Below are 9701 nucleotides of genomic sequence, written 5' to 3' on the forward strand. Positions count from 1 at the left end.
GATTGTATAAATATTTTCCAATACAACAAAAGGTGCCTAATTGGGTATATTTTGGACTGGTCTCCTATAATTGACAAAATACAGTTACACTAGAGTACTGCCATGACTCCTCGAGGATTTGTTAACAACATCTTGACCTTCAGTGAAGCAGGCATTCAGAAAGATGTTTGGTGCTGAATTGCTGCCTCAGAATTGTTACATTTTACTGACAAATCTTTACCAGACTTTGTAGGCAAGAACTGTAAGGAAGGTTCTTGCTATGGCTTATGAGCTTTTGTTCAATCTCCTTACATTTTAATTACTGGAAATGTAAAAGTTAAAAGGAAAAATAATAAATATCTTATAACAAGTAGTAAGTGTAATTGAATTAACTGTATCACCAGATATAATAGAGGGAAAGGAATTCTGATGTTTCATCAGCCCCCTTTTGACTTATTACCAGCTAATATTTCAGAGCTGTGGTACGCTGATGCTGGTTTTCAAGTCTTACAATAAATACATGCCCAGCTAGTGAGATCTAAATGTTCTCTTGAACTCATAATAGTAGGAGTTGTTGCCTTGGTTTCTTTTATTGCTTCAATGGTCACAGCTTTGGTGGTCATATCTCAAAATATTCAACATGCAAATTTTCTTAATAATTTGGCTCAAAATACTTTCAAGGCTCTTCATAATAAAATTAATATTGATGAAAGGATTGAGACTAAGCTAAATACTTTAGAGGCTACTGTCGTAAATATTAGTAATGAACTTTTGGCTTTGAAGTTCAAGGAAAGACTTAAATGTCACACTAGTTATAAGTATGTGTGTGTTACTGCTGCCAAATACAATGCTTCACAATGGGATTGGGAGAAGATTAAAAACCATTTGTTGGGTATTTGGCAAAATAGTAATAGCAGCTTGATCTTTTGAAGCTCCATCATTATATTCAAGATATACAAAAGAGTAAGACTGATGTTTCAGATCCTACTTCTTTAGCTGATCAAATCCTGAAAGAATTGAAGGGCTTTAACCCTGAAAACATGCTTAAATATTCTGCATAGTATATTCTTGTATATTTCTCATTGTTATTAATTTTTCTCTTGTATTGTAATTATATGATGTCAGTCATCAAAACAGGAGTTCGGGGATGAACAGGCAAACCCAATTTAGTACTTTTAAGTAAAATACATTGGTGTAGGGATCTTTGTAGATGAAATTACTTTGTTGTAAATGGATGATTTCATCTGCATCTGGGCTACTTCCTCCAGAATTTCTCCCATTTATGGTCAGCTTTAAATAAGGTCTGCACACTGCATTTGTAATCTAAACAAGCCTAATTTCATTTTGGAAGAATTCTCAGTAAATATGTCTGCCGGCAAATAGTGAAAACTATACGTGTGATGAATGAACGATGGACAAGTGAATGCAGGGATGAATTTTTCAGGAGGAAATCCATGGGAAAATTTTTTACATGTACATGGTATCTCTAGATGTTCCCCTATTCCTGGGTTCCCTCTTCTCAGCAGCCTAAGCAAAATGAGACTAAGTCCCTTTCCCCAAAATTTATCTCAAGCAAGTCCTTCCAGGAAATTAAGAACAAAGAAACAATGAAAATAATAAAGTGCAGAATCAAATTGGGTAGGCAAAATTTTCAAGCTCAGTACAGAGTGATGAACTTTTTTTTGTCCATTACATTATTCTCAATATGCACCTGCTGCATGGTAAGTGCATAGTAGTTGCCTAAGAACTGTTTATTACATCAGTTTATGGATTTTAAAGTAACTAAAGTCTGGTCATGGATATCTTAACTCTCACTGTCAGTTGTAGTCATAAGACAATCCTCATTAGTTCAGGATTTCTAAATTTCTAACTTTGTCTACCTGTGGAAACTTTTATAACCCCAAACTAAATACTCACAGTGATTTTGCAGTCATTCATAGATATGTACAGAGTGGTACAAAACGGGAGTCAAATGAAGAACACATTCCCTATGAAAGTCAAAAAAAGTGAAGCTCTATCTTCAGGTTTCCCTTCTCACTGCAGGACAAGCATCCTTTGTGTGGCCTAGGGAATGCCATGTTTTTCACACTTTGTGCCCTTTGTCACTGATATTGTCAATTAAAATGGCCCAAAACATATCTCTAGAGTGCTATCCAATGTTCGTTAACTGAAAAAGGCTGTGATGTGTATAACAGAGTAAGAAGGTCAGCTTTAGATCAGCATATATAACATTAATATTGTTAATGAAAAACACAATGCACAGGAAAAAGAAAGATAAAATTTGATGATTGGTAGGTGAAGTTACTTTGTAAAGTAACATCTATAATGCTATGATAAAGCTATGATAATTAAATTTGTGGTTTCTTGAGATGCAGCATTTTTTTAAAATTTTATGTTTTTATTAGCTACACATGACATTACAATGAACTTGGCATTTCATACATTTAAATCATTGGGGTATAATTTCTCATTTTTCTAATTGTACAGATTGAAGAATCACACTGGTCATAGAGTCACCTATATACATACATCAATCATAATGTCTATTCTATTCTGCTGCCCTTCCTATCCCCACTAAGCATTTTTTTACATATGGTAGACAGCATTGTAGAAAGATTGAAAGCCTAGGAAATTTGAAATCACATTAATTAGGGTCAGGAAATTGTTAAACACTTCTCAAATAATGTTTTTGTTTAAAGATATACTTGATACAATGAATTACTTGTAAATATATTAAATAAGATTTTTAAACAAAAATATACAAACAAGGTTATGTATTCATCAATTAACAAATTTTTTGTTTACAGAAACTCAACAGAAACTACCCTCTATTTACCCTAGGAGCATGGCTCAGTGTTCACTGTTTGCAGCAGCAAGTATAGAGAGCATAGCTCCTGAGAATGTGCATCACCCACCTGGACCTACTTAAGTCCTCAAGAGCAGCACTTTGATTCCTCATTTTGATTCCCTCCTAAGTGATGCCCTTGGGCCATATTTCAGGTATCACCACTATGCTGACCCTCTCAACTTTTAATGCATCTATGAATCATCTGATGATTTTGTTGAGATGAAAACTTTAATTTAGTAAGTATGAGACAAGGCCACAGAGCCTACATTTCTACCAAACTCCCATGTAATGAATCTGCTGCTGATCATAAAGTTCGCTGAATATGGAGGACCTTCATCCTCTCCTGCTCTTTTCATTTAGAGCACTTGGAACAATAGTCTTATGCTAATATTTCCCTAAAATTGAATAACAGAATTGGTAAGAGGCAAAACTATGTTTCTCCTCAGAGACTCAGAAAAAAAATATAGAACTAGGAATGAAGTCTCCTTCCAAAGCAAGACTTAACAAGAAGAGCATCAAATGTCTCAGCTATAACACATGTGTCAGGAAGGCAGAGAATTAAAAAAAAAAAAACAAAATAAACAAACAATAACAACAACAAAACCTACAAGCCTTACATAATTCAATACAGGTTTTATTGAAAACATGTTATATTGAGGCCAGACATTTCACCAGGGATTCAGATACTCAAAAAGCATGTGCTTTGCTTTAAACTTTAAAAACTTAAAAGAAGAAATGAACCTACACACCTGCCACAGATGCTAGGCAGTGAGGGGCACAGTTGAAATCTGGGGAAGCTCAGATGGAGGGGAGATGGCTTCCCACTGTGGATCAAGGAAGGACCCCTGGAGGATGTGACAGCTCAAATGCATCTGATGATCCATTTTATTCATCCAGGCTGACACTGCTAACATCCTGTTCCATTCACAGAAGCCGGGTCAGAACCACAAATCCTGCAAGATTACATTGAGCATATATTGGTAAATGATCAAGGAGAAGAAATGAATGGAAAGTTTTAAAAAGATGAGTAGAAGTGATGTCATCACCCTGTGGTGTTCAGGTGCAGACTGGGTCTTCACTTCAGAGGGCCAGAACTTCAGGGAGCTTCAAAGTATGTCCTAAGTGAACAAAAATATAACAGACCTTCATAAGGTGGAGGTGAGAATGGAGGAGAAAATAGAACAGAGGCTGAGAGAAGAAGAAAAAGTCAAAAAAAGAAGGGAAGACCATTGGGGAGAAGAGATACAAAGAACTCACCAGCGTTTCCTAAACCAAAATCCAAGACCTGTCAGAAGAGCCAGGGCCACTATCACTGCCAAGAGGACCAAGCCCAGGGATCTATGAGGTGCTGCAGATTCAAGTGGACACCAGGATGTTGTTTCAAATTTAATTACATATCATTTATTTAAAATTCTTTCACTTTTTGAATTACATACATTTTTTTTCTTTTTTGATTGGGAATTTGTAAATTCCAATTTTTTACCTGGCCTTCATGAACTGCTAGAAGAAAGCCACCCATTTCCAGTTGGGCTCCAGGCCTTTCTCACCCCAGTAGAGGACGAGGTCCTGCCCTCCTAGGCTGCTGTGCTTCACCCTACAGGCCAGGCCAGCCGCCTCCCCAGCTGCCACATCCAGGGTTGCTCGGAGATGCCACGTCCCATCACCATTGGGCAGGATGTCACCTCTCTGAGTGCCCTGCTGCTCCTGGTCCCCTTGCATCCACATCACCCACACGGGCTTTGGGTAGAATCCAGACACATGGCACACCAGCAGCAGATGGCCAGGCCCAGGACTGGAGCCACTGGACAGCCAGGCCTCGGGCTTTACTGCAAAGGACAGAAAAGACATTCAGACACAGACTGTAACATACACTGAGAGGTTCAGAACTCCACATGAGACCACATAGGTATATTTTTCCCCCTTTTGTAAATGTCACTTGGTATCCTTTTTATCCTGAATTTGACTTTATAATAGAAAAATTCTTAGAGATGGGCTACAAGACTGACCTTGTCGTTGGAGATGAGCCTTCCCTGCATCAAGAAGACCCAAGGTGAAACGGGGGCAGGTGTCACTGAGGAGCCTATGTGCCATATGTGTAAGGACTTGGTTCAGATTGAGTATATTGCAGGCTTTCTGGGCCTTTATTCCACCCTTGGGAGATGGTGACCATGTTTGATTCTGGAAGCTCACGAAGTCATGTCCTTGGATAGCTACATGCTTCAAGCCTAGGAAGCCCTTCCCAGAGTACCGTTCACAGCCTGCAGCCATCTGTATATCAAAGGGATCTAGGGAAGAAGAGTAATGAATTAGAGGAGAAAAGAAAAAAAAAGGAGAAAATGGGATGAGATGAGTACAAAAGACAATAAAAGCAAAAGGGAGTGCTTGGAGTTTAAGAGAAAAGGCCCAAGTGTGATTTGACCAGAGATTCACAGAAAGGGGAACTGGTGGGGGCTGGAGGTGGAGGAAGAGATGATAATATGAGGAAGGGAGGGGATTGTTCAAAGGTGATAGGGATGGTGTGGGGGTGAAGGACTCAATGTGAGAGAGCTGAGACTCTAATTAACCTGGGTGAATGTATCCATGGTCACTAGGACAGTTTACACAAGGATGACAGAGGAGATTAAATGGGAGAGAAAATCACACCTAAAGGAGTCAGCCAAAGACTGAGGAAGCTGAAGATACTTGATGGAAGACTGGGGAAAAGGGTGGCCACAGGATGCCTCTGAGGGGAGATAATGAAACACAGCCCTGCAGGCAATCAGAGACCAGGTCCCAGTGGCAAAAAAAATCCTGAAGTTTTTGAAGAATCTGGCTCTATTTATCACACGTGCCCAGGGTGTGATTGCAGTTTTATGCTGAAGAGAGTAGAGTAAGTTTCAGAGGTGAGTAGGCTGTTTCCCTGAGGAATGAAAAGTCACTGAGACGCCCACCCCTCATCCCTTTATTCTCCCCAGCAAGGAAATTAAACTCACCTTTAAACATTAATTGAGAAAGGTAAAATCCTTGATGTTCAATAAAGTATGACTGGTACAACCTTTCCAGATCCATCCACTCCTTATTACTGATGTTGCCCCTGGACCAGGGATACAGGAAAATGATGGTACCCGAGCTGCTGTTCCAGCTGTGAGTCTGCAGCTCCCCCAACCAGCCCGAGCCCAGATGCATCCAGGAATGGTTGTGAAAGGATGACGTCTGCCTGAGATAAAAGGAGACAGGCTCCTCAAACCCTGTGGCAAAAAAAAAAAAAATGGATAGAATAGGGAGAAATGAAACATTGGGAGGGAGAGACTTAGGAAAGTAGGTGTCAGAGTGGGAAGACTTGGAATCTGGAAAAGTAGAGAGCCACAGTTACCTTAGCTGACATCTGCTGGCCCCCAGGGTCCCATGCTCCACCAACAGCCTCCATGAGAGCACAGAGGGCTTGAGTAAGGACACACAGAATGGGGCCAGCTTGGTTGTCTCCAGGTATGTTCAGGATAAACTGCCATCACCACACACACACACACACACACACACACACACACACATCTGGTCCGTTGCCCCAGTTCTTACCACTATCCCCTCCTGGGAAGAGAGAGCAGCGAGCAAGGGAACTAGCAGGAACAGCATGGCCCTTGCAGATGCTACTTCTTTCTCTCAGAGAAGTCGTCCTTTGATTTCTGTTCTAAATAAACCTACCCCACAGAGCACTCTTCTGACTTCCTTATTCAACCAAAACACAAACCTCTCCTGCCTGAAACAAAGACAATCTGCTCCCTCCCAAAACCCTGAGCACCTACTCAGTTTCCCATTTCCCCTGCTATTCTGACTCTCTTCCCAGTCTTCCAACTTCTCTCATTGTTACAAACTTCCATCCTGGTCATCTTCCCCTAGTTCAACTGCTACGGAACAAGTCACATGTGACTCTGGAAAGTCCCTTACCACTAGGAACACTTCTATTATTGCTGGGTATAGAACCCAGAGTCTTAAGCGTTTCTCTTATTGTAACAACTTTGAATTATCCCCCATGTGTCCTCTTCCCTGCCCCATCCCCCACTCCACCTCATTCATATCTCTGACATCACCGATTACTTTATTTCATTTTTCAGAAGCCCCTATGTTTGTCCTCTGAAACAGTGTCACCTACTGAGTCTGTGGATCATGTATCCAAGGCTGGTTCCATGGGACATTCAGCCAATGTAGTAACACATTTAATTCTCTATGATCACCACCTTGAATTTTATAGTAATTTTTTTGAATATCTGTTTCAATGAACTTTGCATGGGACTCATAGTTGCCTCCCCAGCTTATGAAGGATTCTTCCTCCCACAACCTCACCTGCATGCTCAGCACTCCTCCACCTGCTCCCCACTGTCTCAGACCTTGGCAACTCTAGAATCTGTCCATCCAACTCCATCTTACCACCACTGCACTAACCATGTTTCACTGAAGGCCCCTTCTGTCATCAACCTCTGCCACTATTTCATGCCTTGCAGGCACAATGGGAGAAGGGGACATACACCTAAAAGTGTGGGCAGAACTTAGGCGCAGCTGTCCCATCCAATGTCCGCACCAAATTGTTTTGTAGCTGGTCAGGGTGAGCCTCTTGCCCACTCTTGTTCCAACTATCACATGCATCTCCATGTAATTTGGTTCCAATTTCTCAGTGGTTACCCATATGCAAAGTGTTGGGGTGACCATTTGGGAAAAGGGAGATTAACTTCACCCTTCAGTCCAGCACAGGCAATTAGAATAGCCACAGCAGGAGGAACCAGGCAGCCAATGGGTAGCTTGTCTAGCATCATGGAGTGGAGCCCCCAGGTGGTAAGAGCTCCTCCAACCATCCTGAGAGTATCTCTGTGCCCGAGGGATGCAACATTGGGAAACTAAATAAAAACACAGAGCTTAACCTTCCATAGAAATAAAGAAGTTTTGTATGTTAGTACTTTTAAGAGCACTCCCACCCCTACCTTTTGAGCACAAATCTGCTATGATCTGAATCTTTATGTCTTCCCCAAATTCATATATTGGAATCCTAACCACCCATGTTATAGTATTAGGAGGTGGGCCTTTGAGAGGCGATTAGGTTATGCAGTTTCAACATCAGAAATGAGATTAATACTTTATAATAAGGACGCCCAGAGAGACCAAATTACCCTTCCACCATGGAAAAAATATTCTGAAGGACGCTTTGATGATCCAAAATGCAGGACCCTTTTCAAACAAAATCTACCTTGATCATGAACTGTCCAGACTCCAGAAAAATAATTTTCTAGTGGTTATAAACCGCCCAGCATGCTGTGATAGCAGCCAGAATGAATAGGTCAAGTCTCCACATTTTCATTTTTCCCTGAATTGTACAAAATATATGACTGCTGCACTTGAGTGTAAAGTGGGGAAAGCAAGGAGAAGACAGGTGGTTTAGAGTAGAAAAAAGAGGGAAAAAAATTAACTAAATAAGGAATGAATGCGGTTCTGGGATCAAAATGTAGTGAACTGATAAGAGAAACAAAGGATATTACAGAAGCAGGAAAGGGAGGAAGAGATTAGTGAGCATTTTGCTTCTGTGACCAAAGAACCTGAAAAAAAAATTTTTAAGTAGAAAAAGTTTATTTTGGGTCTCTGTTTCAGAGCTCTTAGTCCATAGATGGCCACCTTCACTCCTCAGGGCCCAGGCGAGACAGGACATCATGGGAGAAGAGTGTGGCTGAGGAAAGCAGCTCTGGACATGGCCACCCAGAAGGGGAGCGAGCGAGAGAGAGAGAGAGAGAGAGAGAGAGAGAGAGAGAGAGAGAGAGAGAGAAAGAGAGAGAGAGAGCGAGCTCCACTCATCGAAGACAAAATATATGCCCCAAAGTCACACCCCCAGGAACCCACCTCCCCAGCCACACCTACCAGCCCACAGTTACACTCAGTTAGTCCCTGTCTGGGGATTTATGCACTGACAGGGTTAAGCCTCTCATGACCCAGTCATTTCACCTCCAAACATTCTTGCACTGTCTCACACATGAGCATTTGCGGGACACCTCATACCTAAACTAGTGGAAGGATAGAAGAATTCAAAGTAACTTTCCCCTTGACTGTCCCCTGGCAGAGTGGCTCCTGATCAGAGATGCAGGTAGCAGCTGGAGCTTGGGTCAGAGTCCCACTGAGGATCTCCCCAGTCCACTGCGCCCCTGAGTGAGCTCTCAGCTGTGGAGGGTGAAAGACAAGGTCTGAGGAGGACAGAGGAAAAGATGGAGTCCACTGGGAGCTGCCTGGGGGATGCTGAGAGCTGGGGGAGCTGAGAGAGAGCAACACTGTAGGAGAAAGTCAAGAGACAAAGTAGGTGGGAAGTGTCCAGGACCAAAATGAAAGAGAACATCTTTGACAGAGGAGATGTTATAGAGATCACTGATGGTGGTATGCTCCATTATCGCAGGAAAAGATGAGGAAAATCCAGGTGATTGGGACAGCTCAGCCAGGTGGGGTGATCCAGCTATCCCAGGGGCATCCAGGACTCTTCCCTTTGTCACAAGCCCTTCCCTCAGGATTCTTCTTCTTGAATCATCGTTGCTTAGGGAACAAGCATGCTTATGTTCTTCCTAAAATGCCTCATTGTTGCTCCCCTCCATGCCACCAATCCTCCTGATTTTCTCCTTCCCCCCACACACAGTTTTTCTCAGACCCAGAGGTGAACTCCCCTCCCCACACAATCTCACTTTGCCATCTGTCTGCTCCCACCTCACCAACACCCACCTCAGCTTCCCTCCTGAGAAACCCCCTCTCTGTCATACCCTTTGTAAGGTCATTGATTAGTATCTGGGCAGCCATCGTAAGTGACAGCCGCCATTTTCCCACCTAGGGGCCTTTCCAGGAAAATCTCACCACTTCCTCACACCAACCCCACCCTTAA

At 42.1% G+C, this 9701-nt stretch overlaps 1 protein-coding gene across 1 annotated transcript; it reads right to left on the bottom strand.

The window, feature by feature from the left end:
• Positions 1–4080: 4080 nt before the first annotated feature.
• Positions 4081–6436, bottom strand: LOC101963108 (T-cell surface glycoprotein CD1a). The gene is made up of 5 exons (XM_078024947.1): positions 6380–6436; positions 5800–6046; positions 4834–5112; positions 4375–4653; positions 4081–4175 (listed from the first exon to the last, which is right to left on the bottom strand). The coding sequence occupies exons 1-5, from the start codon at positions 6434–6436 to the stop codon at positions 4081–4083; spliced, it is 957 nt and encodes a 318-aa protein (XP_077881073.1).
• Positions 6437–9701: the final 3265 nt, after the last annotated feature.

Source organism: Ictidomys tridecemlineatus, chromosome 11, assembly GCF_052094955.1.
Source record: "Ictidomys tridecemlineatus isolate mIctTri1 chromosome 11, mIctTri1.hap1, whole genome shotgun sequence".
NCBI classification, from domain to species: Eukaryota; Metazoa; Chordata; class Mammalia; order Rodentia; family Sciuridae; genus Ictidomys; species Ictidomys tridecemlineatus.

Bases quoted from the DNA above. Each gene is read 5' to 3' on its own strand.
- LOC101963108 (XM_078024947.1), bottom strand. From the start codon at position 6,436: ATGCTGTTCCTGCTAGTTCCCTTGCTCGCTGCTCTCTCTTCCCAGGAG. The intron at 6,047-6,379 runs GTAAGAACTGGG...ACAGGGTTTGAG, and splicing joins CTTCCCAGGAGGGGATAGTG to GAGCCTGTCTCCTTTTATCT. The intron at 5,113-5,799 runs GTGAGTTTAATT...CTTCTTCCCTAG, and splicing joins TTCTCAATTAATGTTTAAAG to ATCCCTTTGATATACAGATG.